This window comes from Lonchura striata, chromosome 1 (assembly GCF_046129695.1).
Source record: "Lonchura striata isolate bLonStr1 chromosome 1, bLonStr1.mat, whole genome shotgun sequence".
NCBI classification, from domain to species: Eukaryota; Metazoa; Chordata; class Aves; order Passeriformes; family Estrildidae; genus Lonchura; species Lonchura striata.
In genome coordinates, this window is record NC_134603.1 from 49,994,569 (window position 1) to 50,013,319 (window position 18,751).

At 39.1% G+C, this 18,751-nt stretch overlaps 1 protein-coding gene across 25 annotated transcripts in view; it reads right to left on the minus strand.

The window, feature by feature from the left end:
• Positions 1 to 9,099: 9,099 nt before the first annotated feature.
• The window catches only part of EPB41L3 (erythrocyte membrane protein band 4.1 like 3), a 141,976-nt gene continuing 132,324 nt past the window's right edge, over positions 9,100 to 18,751 (minus strand). For 11 of the 25 annotated variants that reach the window (XM_077784226.1, XM_021525197.3, XM_021525210.2 and 8 more), the window contains one exon: positions 17,191 to 18,414. In XM_077784226.1, the coding sequence (XP_077640352.1) occupies positions 17,380 to 18,414 (1,035 nt within the window). In that variant the 3' untranslated portion in view covers positions 17,191 to 17,379. The other 14 variants (XM_021525205.2, XM_021525204.2, XM_021525203.2 and 11 more) reach the window with 5 other exon arrangements.

Here is an 18,751-nt window from a genome sequence, read left to right on the forward strand (position 1 = left end):
CCAGTTTGAGCCTTGAAAGATCTGGTGTGTTCATAGACCTTGATTTTCATTGCTGTGATTATGGGGCTGTTCTGATATTGTAGTTCTAGGATTTGCTTTGATTTCTAGTGATTTTACTGCCAGATAATGGGTGGAAAATCCTGTTTGAAGGAATATTGGTCTTCTGAAGTAAAATTCTGAGGCAAGACCATATTTCAGAGAAATACTACACAAACACTTTCCTGCAACATTTAAAGATACACGGTTCTAAAGGGCAAGAGGGCTTTAAAAGATAGTTTGTGTTCCTGCTAACAGTGGAATGTATATATTCTGTATGAAATTTACTAAAATCCCAAAAGGTTGTATCTAGAAATGGGAAGGCTTTGCAGAGTTCTGTTTGCTGCCCCAGCAAAACTTGCCAGAATTCCTTTCTCTTTTCTCACCTGGCTTCAAGTCAGACTCTAAATCACGTACTAACAAAAGTAACATACTAGCAAGTACTGTTGACAAATTTGGTTGTTAGAGTGCAAACATATAGTAAATTTTCTTTTCCAAATTACTTCTCCTGCTTTCAGTACAACCTTGTAAATCTGCCATAGATCTTTGTTTGCTCTAGCCTTCTTTTAGGGTTACATCCTTCAGATCCATCTATTCAGGTTATTTTGACTCTTAGACCTTGGGATATACAGACCTTCTTTTTCACATTAAATCTCTTTTTAGAGACAAATATTTCTGTTTACCTGTGTGATATAGGCAGATGCTTTATTTCCTTTTTGGTCTTCACAACTCTTTCCCTGTCTGGCACCAGAGAAAGGAATATGCACACTTTTATTCTCACACTACACATTTCCATGTCTTGTGACAGCATCTCCCAGTGAGATTTCCTCTCATATGTTGGAAACTGTGCCTTCCCACTGCCACTGCCATGCCTAATTCACTTGTACTTGCATTGGTACAAAGAAACAGAAAATAATATCAAATCAAAATGGCACGTTTCCCTGTCATTTTCTAAGGCTGATCTGAGAACTACCTGATAATTTTATTTCAAACATAAAAGGAAAGAAGTAAAGAAATTGCTGTCAACATTTTGGTTGTCCTATCATCACAAAAGCAAGATCTTGACAAGCCATGCTGATGACCAGCATAACACATAAAATGGACATGTGGAGGAAGCTACCTCTGAATGACAGCAGATCGTTAGTGTGAAGCAGATGGGTGTGTCTTTCCCAGTGAAGCAAAAATACAAACTGTCTGAGGAGAAGTACTGACCTTCTTTTCACCTTTGCTGTGCTGGAGCTAGGCACATGCTTCTTACTGTTGAAGTCATCTTCACGTGAATTTGAGAGGAATGCCTGTTTCTGCACATCAAATGACTGAGCTCAATCTAAAAGAAGTTGCTGTTAAGGATATTGAAGGAAATATTCAATTATTCTGCACCAGCCATGAAATTAATTATACCTTAATATTTGCAATGGGATATATTGAATACAGACTGAAAATTGTTTTCTGATGGCAATAATACTAACACACGCTGCATTTGTGAACTTCTGCTCATCAGCCACAGCAGCAGGGTATAAAGAACTATGAATTTGTATGGAATAACTGTTGGAAAATAGATATAGACATATTGCAGCTATCATTTGGTAAAAATAAAAATAAAAATAATAGTGGAAGGTCTTATATTTTATAGGATTCAACTTCTTTTTAGGTAGCTATTTTATGCATTTCTGTTCTGCTAACAAAGAGATTAATACTCAGTCATATCCACAAAAGGGACTGGGGCCCAGTACATGGGTGTTGATAATGTGGAAAGATCCTTACCCTGACTGCCATCATAGCAGGCTCTGAGCAAGCTGCAGGTATTGGCTGACAAATAAGTTGGCATAAGGGAAGTTTCTCTGCCACTTTACATGGATGTGGATGCCTATGAAAATTTCGGTCATCAAGGTAGTAGGGATACTGTATTTGTAGGTTAAACCAAAAGGCTTGGTAAGGTCAGATCTTCAGGTCTTGTGACTTGTGTCACTGTTCTTTTTTGTACCAGGAAGATGACAGCAAAGCTCAACAGTAAGTGTGGCTGTGACTTCATCCCAGAGAAACGGACCAAAATTAAGCAGAAGCTTTTTTAGAGGAAGGATAAGAGCCAAGGGGTCCATAATACATAACAGTGAGGAACACTGCAGAACACTTGGGAAGGATATAGAAAGCAGAACCAGGAGAGGCAGGTTTCTCCCCTGAGCAGTTCTAGGTTAATTACAGTGTAACTGGGCACGGAAGGCTGGCAAGGAGACTGCTGAAAACCAGCTAGAAAAGGCATCACCAGATCAAAAAGACAGCATCAGATCCAGTGCTCTCAGTGCTCTCAAATACCACATTTTCTGAGGACAATGGCTGGCCCTGTCAGAAGCAAAGTCTGCATGGGATTATGACTTCAATCCATTAGTGTATTCCAAAGATAATCAAAAGGGAAATCCAGCTGTCTTCATTTCTTTTTTCTTCCACTGGGAGAGAAATGGATACAGAGACATCTATATTAGCAGGTCTTAGATACCACTGTTGTCTCAAAAGGTCATTATGTCTCTCTCCAGCAGCAAAACAGTGCAAGAGGTGGGTGAGCTTTTATTGTTGGTACTAACAGAGCGTGCATCAATTTTGACAAAAGCTTTACTAATTTACTTATAACAAATCTATTTGCCAGAGTAGCTGAGCACGCAAGTCTTCTTTGACCAAGCAGATAATTTAAGATGAGCATCATTATCAAATTATGTACAGCTGAAATCAGATCACTTGGGAGTCTCAGCAATAGCTGCTTTGCATGATTTCATATAGGTACAGAGATATTACTGGTTTTGTAATGAAATACTTCAATCTTGTTCACACAATTTGTAATTTCATGCCTGTTTATGAAGGGGAAAGTACAAATGCAAATATTACTGTATAATGAAATCCCTTGAAATTTTTTGCTCATGGCTGAGCTATCAGCACAGCAACTGTACAGGCATTGGATATAGACTCTATTCCCTAGTTTCTCCCTGGCACACATTAAAAATATCATCAAATAACAACACAGCTGTTGGTATTTAAAGACAAGATTAGAGATACAGTTTAGTATTATATAAAAGGAGGACATGCTGTGGAATTTAGCAACATTATGGGGATGGCCTTTTCTGTTCTTACCTTTCTTCATCGAGGTCTTCAAGTAATAGCATGTAAAGGTGAAATATGCCTGTTTCAGATGGTGGATGATATTCGTCCATTGCTATTTTTACTCCTTTTGGAGATAGCAATGCTAGCATTTTATGACTAAGAATACATTTTATAGGATACATGCTAACAGAAGTGATATGTCGTCATGCAGATCTGAACTTTTTGTTACACCTGTGGTACATTTTGTCTGATTTATTTTTTTACCAAGCATCACTCAAAAAAATAGGTTGTGTTACCTTTACAGAAGTTCTCCATTAGCACTGTCTGCCCTACCTCATTTTCCTAAATAAAAAACCCCGATTTTCACAAAACCCACCCATCTGTTGCAACACTACTCCCTTATTTTACTTGCACATATCTGAAGGTTTTTTCTTCCACATGATTGTTCTCTTATGGGTAGCCACAAGATTTTTCTTCCCCTTTGCCACCATTGTTTTTGTCTTAAGAAGTACAAAATTAAGGCTTTAAAATAGCATAGAGTTAGACACGATAGCAAAGTTTTTTACTGAGACTTGGGCATAAAATGCAGCTTTCTTGATACTGAACTATTACCAATTACTTTGTCTTTCAGTGACATGATCTTCTCCAGACTCAAAAATAAGTTCCATCATAGTGAAGGAATTGATTTTGCCACCAGAGCATGTCAACAATACTGGTGCTTTTAATGGGATTTTGTAAAGGCTGTTGGTGGGATCTTTTCACATCACTGTGAAAGGTAGGTTTTAAGTTTTGGCCAAATTAATTTTCCTTTGACCAAAAAAAAACCCTGTTCCAAATCATTATAGCACTGGAGTTTGGCCTGCTACAGCCCCATGTGGTTTCCTTGACACTGCAGGGTTAATTATCAATAAGAGTTTAACATACTTCATTGGAGAAACTGGAATCAGCTTCCAACATTGTACATATATTTCTGGAAAAACAAGGATGTATAATGATAAAATTTGGGTAGGTAACCAATTGGCCTACTGTTGTCTCAACATCCATTAGCTTTAATTGCTGGAGGGATTGATGTACTTCACAACACAGATGGAACATGCAGAGTGCCAGCCAAGGTTTCTGTCACCCACAAGACTATGGCAGAGTCTGTGCTTGGCCTGCCTCTCTTCTGCTATGCCATCGTCCTCCTGCAGCATTAAATGCACTGAAGGACAGCTTAGTAGCATGACTGAATAAATGGTGTTGATGCACCACTACAGTACAAATGCAGCAACTCATGTAATCAGTGATCACTTGCTCAGCCTGTGTCACAGCAGCCTGGCTTGCGTGGATCTGAACATTTCACTGTATTCCTAAGGTTTGTGTAAGGGTCATGTGAACTGGAATGGGAGGAAACAGTCCCGTTGCTCAGCCCTTGCTCTGATCAGGTAGAATGCAGCACCAGTTCAGAGACTACAATGCTGGGCCCCAGTGAAGATGCCCATTTGGTCATGGGCATTTTTATCAGTGGAAATAAAACTGGTGGTTTATTCCAGAACAGTTTTTTTGTCAGCATAGCAATGATGTTACCTCTTTATTCTCATACACTAACAAATATCACATTTCCTGGGGGTATGTTCGTTTTGCCTTCACACAAAAGTTCTTATGTGGTAACACACACAACAGAGCTCTTTCTACTAAACAGTGCTGCAGCTGTAAATATACACAAATTGCTTGAAGAGAAGCAATACTAACCTTACTTTCAGTAAGTTAGACAGAAATATGGGCTGGCTGAATCCACATTCTTGGGGAAGATCAGCAAGGCAGTGTAAAGGAAGATTGGAAGCATGCCATGAGCTCCAAAGATTTCCACAGAAAAGACGAGTGAAACAAGGAGGGCCTTTGCTAAAAGAGTGGATAGAGAGTAAGAAGGGCTTAAATGAGCACAGAGAGGAGGATTGAGACAGAAAAGTGTGGAATGTGTTACAGAGAGGGCAAGTCATGGGGGACAACAGAAAAGTACAGGTCCTGAGCCTGAACCTGGAGAAGAGCTGCTGTGCTCTTCTTTTCTTGTGGGGAAAAACAGACTGGCCTCCAGAATGGGAGAGAGCACTTCTAGATAATGTCGACAACATGATCCTAGATGTGAAATTGAGACTTGGTGGGTACCAGAGCAGATATTTTTACCATGAGAGGAACTAAAAATTTAGGAAACAAAATTGATACTGTGAGGAGAATGATCCCTTGGGATGCATCATAAGGATGTATTGAGGCTGTCAGGAGTTAAAATAGACAAAATACTTCTATGGCTGTGAAAAGGGCAATGAGAATGAAGAGGAAATTGATAGGCTGATAATTGATAGGTTGATAATGCTTGTTAATTCTGCATGTTAATTATGCTCTCCTTGAAAAGTATGGGCAGGAGTAACAAGAAGTAGAAGCAACAGGCAGCACATAGATTTTCTTCTGAGGGGGGAGGGGGGTAGAATTTATTTAAATAGAAGAATGTAGTTTAATATTGTTAGAGAAAAGAGTGTTTATTGAAGGCAAAATATCTACAGCATTTCCATCATGCATGTTTTTCAGTGACAGGTCAGAAAAAGGAGCAGAGAAAATAGGGATGGGGTTTGAAAGGTCTGAAAGCAGATGACAACTCATCAAAGCTAATGGACCAGAAAACATGAAAGGTCCAAGTGTCAATGTGAGGGAAAATGAGCAAATGTTGAAAGAGATCAGATCAAGGTTGAAGAGGGAGAAAGTGTCTATAAAAAAAAAAAATATCAGAGTGCTGCTTGATAAAATCACTCATAGGAAAGACACCACTGATGAGAAGAATGAACCAAGACTGAACTTTGTAGAGAGATATGAAAGCAAAGAAATATGCACTTAAAGACTGGATGTATCATCATTGTAGGAGTTGAAGTGGTTATGGATGAGTTGGGAAGACTGAAGGACAGAGAATTAGCAAGACTTTAAAGGGTTGATAGGTGTGGTGATATACAACAGCAAAATTAATAAAAAGAGAAGCATCAGATACAGTTTGCTCAAAAGCTGGGATAAAATTTGGAAGAAGAAAAGATGCAGAGAGAAGCCTGACAGATCAAACACGGGTGGATTAAGCTGGAGAATATGAAAATAAGCAAGAAGGGACAAAAAGAGTTTAAAATAACTGGGAAGTGGTGGGGTAACTATTACGGACTGTCTTCCCAGAGTAAACAGATGTGTCCTCATCACAAGAACCATATCACACAGGTATTCAAGTCAGTAATTTACTTCTCTGATATCAGGCCACATGTTGCAGTGTTTTTGTCTTGTTCCCTTTTTATAGAATGTTATGTCAAAAAGTACCTGTACTGACATCTCGTCTAATTTCAGGAAAAAAATCTTGTTACGTGTCAATCACCAAATGGCATTTTGAATGAAAACCAAAACGAAAATATATTGTTATATATTCAAGGATGATTTCATCAAAATACTCTTAGAACAAATGTTCTGTGGAAATGTGCGTGTATGTTAGTTTGGTAGCTTAGGATTTAGGAGCTCTAAAGATGAGTGGTTAAATTGTCACCACCTCTGTGACTATAGAAAATGATATACAACTATAACTAAGTTGTATATTGATTGGAGATTGGACTACAGGAATATAAATGCCTTTAGAAGCCTTCATATGCCAAATGCATCAACTGTTTGGCCAGAAAAACAGTATGTCTGAGAAACAGCCTCCTAAATCCACTAAGAAAGGACATCTGGGCTAGGAACACCCTTGATTTAAGGAAATATTGTATTAGCTGGACTTTTCCTACTGGAGAAGGCTTTGAAAATTCTTAATTATTTGCTTCGCATACTCAGATATATTGCTTTAATTTTTCTTTGCATTTTTGTACAATTTATGATACACCTTCCTTGAGCCCTTTAGTGTGCTTTGTCTAATCTTGTATCTTTCACTCTATAGCCACCCAGGATTATCCACAAAATAGCACATGGCCAGTACTTTACATGTGCACTGTAAAGCAAGGCTTGTGTGGAAACACACCCTCTGGGTTGAAATTCAGGCAGGCAACTCAAAAGCTGCACGCGTTCTGGGATCTGCTCCTATTAGTTGACATTGCCCAAGTTTTGGTTATGCACAGAAGTTAAGAGTCATGGTACCACAGTAGACAGCAAAGATACTTCTAGAAAACGGAAAAGAAATTTCTAGACAAGCTCTGGACAGAAAAAACTCCACCCCACCCAAGAATAAAAGGCTTACTGGAGAAAGTAGAGCTGGTAGAGTTAAAAATCTAATTATTTAAAAAAGAAAACAATTTCCAGAGTCAGAACTCTTTCTCATTTTTCTTTTCCCTTTTATGTCACTGTAGTCATGTTCAAAGATGGGCCATTAATTCTACTTACAGTGAGTGATGGTCATTTCAGCTGCAATGGTGAGGTCACTGATTTATGGAGGTTATAGCTGAATTTGGGAACATGAGATAATGGAAGAAAGTTGACTGACTTTTTTTCTGTAATTTGAGCACACTGGTTTCCCTTTAAACAAGGATTTTTTGAAATTCTGCTCCAGGAGCCCTTACAGGAACCATTAGTTCCAGCTGAGGAGCAAGACTGATGTTGAATAGGAGTCAGAAAAAAGGGTGGAGGTGGAAACAAAAGGCATAAACAAGACTAGTGTACAGTCTGAACAGGGGCTAACATTATTACAAGGTAATGGAATAATCTAGTTACAGTAAGTGAATACAGGAACTTATGGAAATATTTTTATAGAAAAAACTAACAACAATATGCTTCATTGTTTATCTATATGTAAATCCTTGAGATGTAACTACAATATGCAGAAGTAATAATAGTCATTTTAAGTACAACCAAGTTTTAATTAGGAAGGCTGGTATTTTGCATTGCTCTGAGACACTAGAGCAGCCACGGGCAGACTTTCTGATGTGGCATAACATCAGTGACAAGAGACACAGAAACCCTCTATTGGCAGTGTAAGATTGATACAGACTTTGGGATCTGTAGATTTAAGAAAAGGGTTTATTTTTCTTTCTTTAAAAATAACATAAAAAATGGAGTTAGTGGTTCTCATAGCCATCCACTTGTCCACCCATAGTACTTCAAACCACTACTGTACCTTGGGATCTATATAGGACTGCAGGAGATCTCAGCATTTAATAACTAGGAAACATTACTAAAAATAATGATTTGATTCCTAGTTCTGAAGAATCTTGACCATTATTGTTCTGGTATAAAAAAAGGGAATGCATTTCTTTATCTTGTCCTTATTACCTGTGAAGATGTGAAGATGATGCTTGTAAATGGGTTTTCTGATCTTAACTGACAGAACTGTTCTGGTGTAAGGAAAAGAAACCTGCAGCAAGACTTGCCAGTGTGATTGCCAAACTGAAGTCTGGACTCAATGTACAATTTATATGCCATGAAGAACTATTTATCAGGAGCTATCATTTTTGCAGATACAAATTGTTAGACATATGAAGCACATCATCTCACCAGCTGCCTAAATCTGCTCTGGGAAGAAATAAGGCTAAGCTGTTAAACCCTTGCTTTGATCTAGTATATGGATTCAGAAGCTCATTGAATGATTTTTTATTTGCTTGAGCACAGAAACACCATTACTTGCTATTTGTGATGAGACAGCCTTAAAAAACTTCAGGGGCATAAATGTTAAGGGATTCCAAGCAGCCTTAAAAATGTCAGTGTGATGTATTCACTCTTTCTGTATGTGAAATGCTCACTATTGATATGGTCACTGGCTATACTCATTCTTGTCTGGTGTGCAAAGCCCTTACCACAATGGCTCAGAGTAGCCAGTTCTCTCAGGATTGAGCTGGGATTCCAGCTGTAGTAAGGAAGACTGCTTCCCGTGCTGGTGTCTGTGCTGGAAATGCTGCCCACAAGTAATACACTACCTGGTGGTTTGTTTTCCAGGCTGGTTTATGTCAAGAAGCCAAAGACCAACAATAAATGAGAAGAGACGGAGACAAAAGATGGTTGGTAGAAACAGGCAGGTGCTCTTTATTTCATGTGGCACAGCATTAGGCAGACAACCCAAGAAACAGTTTCTAACAAAAACCAAAGCTATCACTTCCAGGAACCATCCCCCAAACAAGGGTCTACTACCAACAGTGGCACTGAGATGTCCTTGACTGTCCACTCTCATCTCCTCATAGTTTATATGCGCTTAGGCGGTATCTTAGTGGCAAGTGTCCTTTCCAAGGAGACTAACTTCCTACAATGCAATATCTTTAGACAGCGTACATACTGTGCAGGATCACCAGAGTACAATCTCCTCAAGCCATGCTAAAATATAATGCTAACTCTGGAGAGAAGGCTGTGTGATCACCTTGTGTCTCTCTGAGGTAAAACAATGCTGTTCCTTAGCTGACAACATGAGGGGCACCTGAAGGAGGATCAATATGGCTTCAGAGTTTAATTTTAAACTCCTGATGCAGTAGTGAGGACCCGGTGTGCCATCGGCCAGCACAGGGTGAGGACCTCCTCCACTCCTGACAGCCTCTGGGCACCAGCAGCACCAGAGAGCTGAGCCTACTGTCACTCAGGGGGATGAGAACAGAGATGGACTTGGACTAGGAGGAGGAGGAGGAGGAGAGGGCCATCAAAGATCACAACAGACCATCAGCTTTGCATCGGTCCTTAGGTGAGAGGTAACAATGTGGGGAGGGATTACATCATTAGCACTCCATATTTAAAGGCATGAAGAATGGCTGGTGGAAGGAAGATGTTTTGGAGACTAAGGGCAAAGCTTTAAAAGCCTTGGGATATTACTTTTAATTATTATCTACAGGTTATTCTCTCTATATATACTATTTTTCTTTCTAAATTATGAAAATAAACATTTATTAACAAGTCACCGGGTCAAATCCTGCTCACCACTGAAGGCAAATCCATTAACTTCAATGGGAGGGAGCCCCGTGTAAACAATGAAGGGCAAATTTGGCCCTTTATGTCCTGAAAAGTCTGCTTGTACCCACGGCCTTTCAATCCTGCAAGGAAATACAGATTGAAGGGTGAACTAATAATTACAAATTTCTCTTAAACTACCAGGGGAGTGTCAGTGAGATGCAGCAAAGAAGTGGGAAAAAAAAAAAAAAAGGAACCAGTAAGTAATACTGGCTTAAAGAGAATTTTATCCATGTTTCAGAGGCAAAGTACAAAAAGAGGGTGGGTCTGGATCAAGCGCTACTGGCCTTTACTTTCTAAGCAACAACAAAATTTTTCATTTAGCTTTGGTGAAATGTTACACAACCAGAGAAAACAGAAGGAACCAAACAGTCCTTTTCCTTTGCAAATGTCATATGCCCAAAGGTGAACACTGTCATCCCTTTGGATTCTCCACTAACTCCCACTGTCTGCACTGTGCAGTGTCAGCCACTGAAGACCAAACACATCTACTGTGCACATGAGTGAAACCTGTGGTGTCTTACAAACATAACATTTTGATGTTTTGAATACTAAAGACCACTAGGTGCTTTTAGACACAGAACAATACGATTTCAGATGCATTTACCACTTTTATTTCACTATGCAGAAACATACATTCACCATGTGTTGTGATGCAGCTGACAGTGTAATGGATGCTATCCCTTCCGTGGGTATTAGAGCTGGACACTAGCGAGTTTTCAGTGGACGTTCTGTACAGGTTAAGGCTTGACTCAGAACTAGATAGCAAATGCTGGCCAGATTCTCAAACAGATTTTTTTTTTCCTCTGAGAACAAAAGGGAAATCAATAGAAAACCATCACGGTTATTTCAGATTAATAATTTTCTAAAGCTGCAAACTAAGTAAAATACAGATTTTTTTTTTCCTCCAAAATAACTACATATAATTTACAAGGTTAGGATCTGTGAAGGGTGACTGGAAGCTGACTCTGAACAATGCTGACAAAATCATTAAAGTTAATATACTAAAATCATTACTACCTCATAAGGTGTTCAGTCAGGTATACAAAGCACACTTTGTAAGCATTTATATGTTTTGATAAGAGTAAAGATTCATCATTTCATCATTGTTTATTGGGCAGTAATAAAACCAGATGAAACAAATATAAGATTCAAGTTGTTTACTGAATAAACTGTGTTATTGGCACATCTAATGTGTGGTAAAACATTATACACAGTACCTATACAGCTTCTAGCATTTTCGGGGTAATCTTCATTTACAATCTGTAAACAAAAGACTTGCCACCTAACAAATTTTAATTTGTTTAGACTTTCAGAAACTGTGAAAGGCATGAACTGTTTATGTGTTACATGAGATCACTGTTTATATTGTTTATGAACGTGCAGGTAAAGCTGAAAACTTAGACATTTTAAGAAAATTAAAAATGCTGCTTTTCTGTAATTTTATTGTTGCTTCATGCAATATTGTTTAACTGCTGCTGATTCAGATTGCTTTCTATGGGAAGGTATCTCTGTCAGTTTCTTTATTAACGGTCAAGATCAATTCTTCTGTACTGAAATTTTCCATAGACAGATACAAGTCAGTCAGGTTGGAACTGAGACTCCGTATAGGTTCTCGTATTCCTACTGGTATGCATGTCTGGATTCATATGCATTCTAGGTTATTCCTGCAGAAAAGAGAACTGAGTTAATTATTCAAAGGAACGACTCTCTTGCAGAAGAGATTTTGTCAATTTGTTCATATAAGAAAAGCTGTTTCAAAATGGCATATCCCACTATAAGCAACTTGGACCAAATCCAAAGTCCACTGACGCCAATTGAAAGAATTGGTGACATCAATAGACTTTTAAGCAAGCCACATTGAGCTGTCTCTGAAACAATTAGCAGAATACCACAAGAATCACAGCTACTCACTCCTTAGTGACTGGTTCCATCTTCCAAATAAATAACTGACACTGAAATTCAGTTTTCTTTAGGGTCTGTATATCCAAAAGCAGGAGAGCCAAAGAGCTTCAAAAGGTGCTGTGCATTATACTCTGTTACTTACACCAAGTGCTAGGGAACACATATTGTTTTAAGAATAAAATGCTGCTATCGATTCAACAAATCTGACAAGCAGCTTTTTCTTCCCCTTCTGCATACAGCATTCAAAGCAATTTGTGCAATGGTGCTGGCATTAAGAGCTTCTGCATAGCAGGTTAGTATGCATGACATGTTTCTGCACACAGAATAAATATAGGAATATTGAGACGTCTGTTTAGCCAGCCACTATTGGAGAGCATGCCTTTACTGAGAAAAAGCTAGACGCAAGGAAAGCTGCATTATCATCTCGTCCTGATAAACAATGCTGCTTTAAAACATTAAATGTTCTTTCAAGTACAAGAAAGCCAAGACACCCAAATATCAACAAACTAATTCACTGCGTTTAAAAGCAAGTTGGACCATATCTTTGCAAGTTGGGAACTGAAGCATAACTTTTAACGTATCTGCACAACACATTTAAAAAGCAGCTGTGGGTTTTTCCCTTGGCATTTTTAAACAAAAATGCACACCTTTAAGAACAAATTGTTTTTGTTCTTAAATGACACAAAAGCAGACAACAGATTTTTTTATGACTTCAGAAGGAGAAAATTAGGCTATAACAAAGCATGGACAATGAGGACTTTTCAGAGAGCCAACGAAAGCAAATGAGTAATTTCTCTTTCTCCAGCTGGCACTGTTTAATGAAAGCAGATGTCTAGAGCTGAACGTGGTTTACTTTCAAGTATCAGAACTGCTAACCAGGAAATTGAAAATGCCAGTGAGAGAAAGTGAAGAGTTAAAGGTGAAATATGGTAGGAAAACAACATCTGCAACATGCCAGCCCAGTAAATGCCTAGGAAAATCATCTGGTCCTCTTACCTGTGGTCAATCCTCCCCATCTTCTGGTGTGATTTCTGTCTCTTTATGTACCACTACTTTGGTCACTGACATGTCAGGGTGCTGCTCTTTGGCTTCTTTAATTGCCTGAGCCAGCGCCTATCCCAAGGAAACCACAGAAGGGCAAAAACAAAAAGGAGGTGGAACATGCATGATCAGTAGCAAGGTGGAGAGATTTATGACATATTACACAATTTACAAATGAGGAAAATGATTAAAATATGAAATATACCATCACTGATTTAACTATTATTCCAGCTTAATTTAAGGCATGCCAGTATGAATAATATCTGTCAAAACAATGTCTAGATATGTTCTCTTTGTCAGTCTTCAGGGAAGCCTTTTTAACAGTTTGTAAATTTTACCTGATCATGATCAATATCTGCATCTCCTGTGATGACTATTCGTTTTTCAATTCTTGTCTCTGAGATGCCACCTTTCACAGTCTAGATGGGAGGGACAAAAATACCTATCAATAACTTACTTTAGAGTGCTGTTACTCATCCCCAGATGATCAGTGCAGGAACTGGACCAAAACAGCTCAAACAGCTTGTGTAGAGGGGACAACCCTGTAGTCCAAGTGAGCAGCTCTGGAGTTGGCCTGAATGCTCTGAATGGACTAATGACCTCCAGATGTCCTTTCAACACAGGTAATTTTATAATTCTAGTTAATCTCCACATGCATCAAGAGAGATGTTTATATATCAAAAATGGCTAACTTGTCTCAAGAAAAACAGAATGGAAATACAGACAGCCTCGTATTCAGACCTATTCAAGTCCAACTGCTTGTTTCAGAATAACATATGGGGTGGCATGGCCTTTGTATGGCTCATCTACTAATGGGAGAGCTTCACTGCAGAAAGATGAAATCCTGTTCTCTGTGAATATTATTAGGAGAGCTGTCACAGCACTAAGAGAGTTTCTACTCAGGGAGGAACTCTTATTTAAATGCTACCTTAGAACCTGGAAGACACAGCATGGATTGTCTGTGCAGATGAGCTTTCAGTCTGGCTGTGGGCAGGTTCCTCAGGGTACCATCCAGAACACAGCCAAGGTGTTGGAGCTGACTGAATGTCCTGTTATGGCTATAGGATATAGATTCATTATTTGCTTTCAACACTGTGCATTGCTGATATCTCAGGGCTGAAAGGCATAGTCATGTGAATGGACCCTCATGTTCAGATAAGTTATTCCTTCCAGGCTACCATATGATTCAAATATTCTTTCCAGTTCCAGGTAGCATTTACAGCTAAATCAAGTGTTTCTGTACAGCAAGATTTTGTGCTTGCATAGACATACCCTAAGGGTTTACAATTCATGTCAAATCATTGGATGATGTGTTAATCATAGCCAAAGACAGGTGGACAAAGACAATTATATATGGTAAATGTACAACATTTTGTCAAAAGAATATAAAAATGTGTTCCCTTTTTAAAATAAATAATAGAACCAAAGCTAAGATAGCATACACACTGATGATAAAGGAGCTCCCTGTTTTCTGATGACTCACTTTGGTGATGTGTGTAGTAGTTGTAGTGCTGGTGGTTTCAGATGTGATTGTTTGTGCACTCATCAATACACCTGGTTCGGAGTCAGCACCACAATCCACCTAGAAACCAGAAGAGAAAACCAGTCACCGAAAAAATGCTCCTGAGAACAGGGAAGCAAAAACTGGACTATTAAAATTCCCCATTTCTACAGTTCTTCATAAAGTGAGTATCTTATGGTAGGGGAAAACTGCTGTTAGGGCAACCACATGTCTGTATTTGTGCATCTGGAGGCTGTCCTTTCCCTCTGGAAGCACAGATGAGAATATGGCACTTTTAAATCTGCAGTTTCATCAATGTTCTTGAAAGGCCCCTACACCAGGATGTGAGAGTGGCCCTCAGGTAAGTTATTCTTATGTACATTCTCCTCATACTAATATTTAATACCAGTTCACACTAAAGCATACACTTAAAGATGGATGAAAAAATGGGTTCCTTAAAGACACATGAAATTAGACCATGTCTTTTGCAGAATTTCTTACCTGAGAAGACTCATATGTAATGGTTTTTGTTTCTGTATGGACTACTGGCACTTCCTTTGTTGAAATTTCAAGGGTTTCCCCACCAGTGGGAACACTGCTGAAACTTATAGTCTCAGTCTTCACGACTGGCGACTGCATGAACAAAAAAGAAAGAATTGGAACATTTAGCAAAGCTTATGGATTTATCAGAACATTTTTTTTTGCTTGGGGCAAAGAAAAACTAAAAAGTGTTCTGCATTAAAAAAAAAAAAAAAGAGAGAGAAAATTATCTTCATTACAGTGGTACATTCATGTGTATAATGCTGGTGACAATTTAGCATTTCCCTGGATTTTACAAAAACAAAGACCAAAATGCTCAAAATACTACAAGAGGCAATGGTCACAACTTGAAAAACAGGAGGTTCCATGAGAATATCAGGAAACACTTTTTCACTCTGAGAGTGAATGAACACTGGCACAGGTTGCCCAAGGATATTGTGGAATGTCCTTCCTTGAAGATACCCAGAAGAAGGTCTCTGGACATGGTCCTGGGTAGCAACTCCCTCTGGATGTCCCTGCCTGATCACGGGATTGGAGCAGATGACCTCCACAGGGTCCTCCCAGCCTCAGCTGTTCTGAGAATCTGTGATTCTACATTTTCTTAGAATGACAAGAATGAATTCTGTGCAGGCTTAGTCTTTTTATCTCTGGGGAAAAACCCCTGCACAAAACAGGTCTTGAAATTCTATTAATGGGGCTAAGATAAGGAACCTGCCTATTTAAGACATAGTACACTTATTTATAATTGCACCAAGAATGGACAAAACAGTCTATTTTCTGTCTTTGAGGATATGTGAACTTTGCCAACCTCAACAGGCTTTCCCAAACTTAATGCCAGCTAATCTTGTTATCTGTTGCATAAAATGCCATGAAATTTGGTATTTCTCTGCAGCATAAAAAGCAGTTTCAAGTAAAGCATGCATGACATTTTGCTAACTATGGAAACCAGCAGCAAGCCTTGCAGATGGCATGCAAGGAGGAAATAAGAGGAGAAAAAATCCTGCCTTCTGTAAAAGTGCAATCATACAAGCTGGGAACACTTAACTTTCAATGACAGGAATTAACTTAGCCTACTATTGCCTACATTCACAATACAGCACAGACACGACCAATTTAACATCAAGTTACCTCAAAATGAGGTTTTCTTTCCAAAGACTCTGAAAGTTGGACTGTTGTTCTGTGCTCCTCTGCCTGCTCACATGAAGCAGGGGTAGCGACTCCTTCCTGTTTGGTTAGGGCTTTCCCAGCCTCCTCCCTTTTTTCCTCCTTCGCCCCCTCAGTCCCAGCAGAGCCCTCCTTCCCTTTCACGCCGGCAGCCACCGCCGACGCTGCCTCAGCCTGGGCATCCAGCGAAAGTCCGGCCACTTTAGCAGGATCCCCGCCTGCATGCACCTCCATCCCATGTCTCTCCTTGACAACTACAGTCTCCTGTACAACCTTCTGCACTGTATCCTGATCCGGCTGAGCTGCTTGCTTCATGTCACTGGAAGTTATCTCCTGAGACGTCGTCGTCTCTATTCTCTGCAGGGAAGGAGGAAAAAAAACTCTCAGCATCAGAAGCAGACAACACTATTTGCAGTAGTGCCCAAGCTTAATGTACTGTGAACATAAATTTTAAAAAAATGGGCATTGTATTTTGCCAAATTATTTCTCCCATGTTGCATGGATTTTTGTTCTCAGGATATTATCAGTATAGCAGAAATGGAAAACAAAGCAAGAAGCAAAATTTTTGGAAGTTAAGAGAAATTTCAATGTTGGTGTTCTTCTCAATGGTATTTTTGTGTGAGTTTTAAAAAGGCAAAATACAGAACCCTGCAAAATGACCAAAATAAAATGAAATTGAAGAAAAGCTGGCTGTTGCCTTTTTTTTTCTTTTTTTTTTTTTCCTTTTTGTGTTGTGGTCTGTTGAATCAAAAGAAAACACACATGAATACATGCATTAGTTATACAGTTCCATATTGTGCAAAAAACCACAAAATGATAGAAAACCAAAAGTAATTGGTGCATGGTTATGACATCGATGGAGGGAATCAAGCAGACACCTGAGCCCAAGTATGGGAAGTAGAAGTAACCCCTCCTATGAACTCAGTTGGTTTTCTGGCGGACTCTATTAAAGTGAAGATATCTGAACCATCCAAGGTTTTTTCACTGGTGGACTGTTTAGTCTAAACAGACAAAGAAATGTAGAGTCATACACAGAAAAAAGGCAGACCCATATGCACAGACATATTAATTGCCAAAACCAGAGGCGGAGACGGAGGAAAAGGAGAGAAGGTTGCAGGGGCACGGAGAGGTTGTAAACAGGAAAAGAATGGGAAAATAAATCAGAGCAAATTCATAATGGCTGTAGTAAGCAATAGTTACAAAGCGTAGTTGTTAGCATTGGCATTTTGCTGGTTCAAGCAAACAATTTTTTTCCCTTTTATTAACAAGCCACAGCAGCAATACTGAATTTCAGTACGTAAACCAGAAAGGTTGAAAGCCTTATATAATGTCTGCTTCAGACTGTGAGACGGATTCAAGGTATGAGAGAAAAAAAATAAGCTGGGTTGGCTGCTGTCAACATAAAGCCAGGCAGCAAGAGAACTGAAAGCTAGGGTGGTGTGAAGGGATTGCCTAAAAGAAGTCATGCTTTTATCTTTAAATCGTGGCGTGAAGTCAAAGCCACTTGTTACCACTACTTTTGATGCAGACGACTCAGTAACATAGTGAGCAGTAGCAATGGTAAATGGCTGTTCTCTGGAGTATCTCCACTCAGACAGTCTCTTATCTGTCCGGGCAAATGCCCCTGCTTTTACAGCTTCTCCGCCAGGGTGCTTTTCTGTTTTGCCAAGCTGTAAGCTTTCCAGTGTACCAAGTAACTTCAAATCCTGGTCCATCCTTAGTGTCTTTTTCAAACTCTCATCTTCAGGACTCTGCAACTGAGATTCTGCTTCCTTTATGGGTGTCAGAGAGTCAGACAGCTTTCTTCTCGTGCTCTGCACATCAGATCCCCGCCTGGCTTTCTCATCAGTGAGGATTTCATACTTGGCCACTATTGGAACGATCTTCACAGATTCTTGAACTTCCCTTTCCAGTTTTTGCAAAGTTTCTCCTGAAGGCTGTACTGCTTTCTCACCCTCTTTAGCTTTACTTGTCATGGTTACAATTTTCCCAGATACGGTATCATAGGACTTTCCTAGGGTGAAGATTTTCTGCTTATTCTCCTCATTGGATTGTATTTCACTTTCCAAGTCCTCAAAGCTCTGCATTAGAATGGTACTGGATTTTAATATCTCAGGTGGAAAGGCAGTTCTACTGCTCACAGTCACTACTTTGTTTGCCAGATTTTTTTCCGATTCACCATCAACTACCTCAGAGGGTATTTTGTCTATAATAACCCAATCCTCAGTGCCCTATATTTGAGATATAAAAGCTAAATTAGAATATCTGTGGGTTTGTCTGTACTTCAGGAGCACTAAATTATGAAGACTTTTAAGAAATCACGTTGCTTCTTCTGAAAGCATATAGTAACTTCTATCATTGTACCTCTCAGAGCAGTTATCAAGCAAATAAACAGAAGCACCTAAGGCAAAATATGATTTCTTTGCATATTCTCTTTCTTCAGAGGTCCATATAACATGGACCCAAAAATATTACTTTTGCCACACTATTTCTGTACTTGTTTGAAGCAAAATAGTAGGTCAGCACATAATTATAATAGTGACTAGAATCAACCTGGGCTTAAAAATC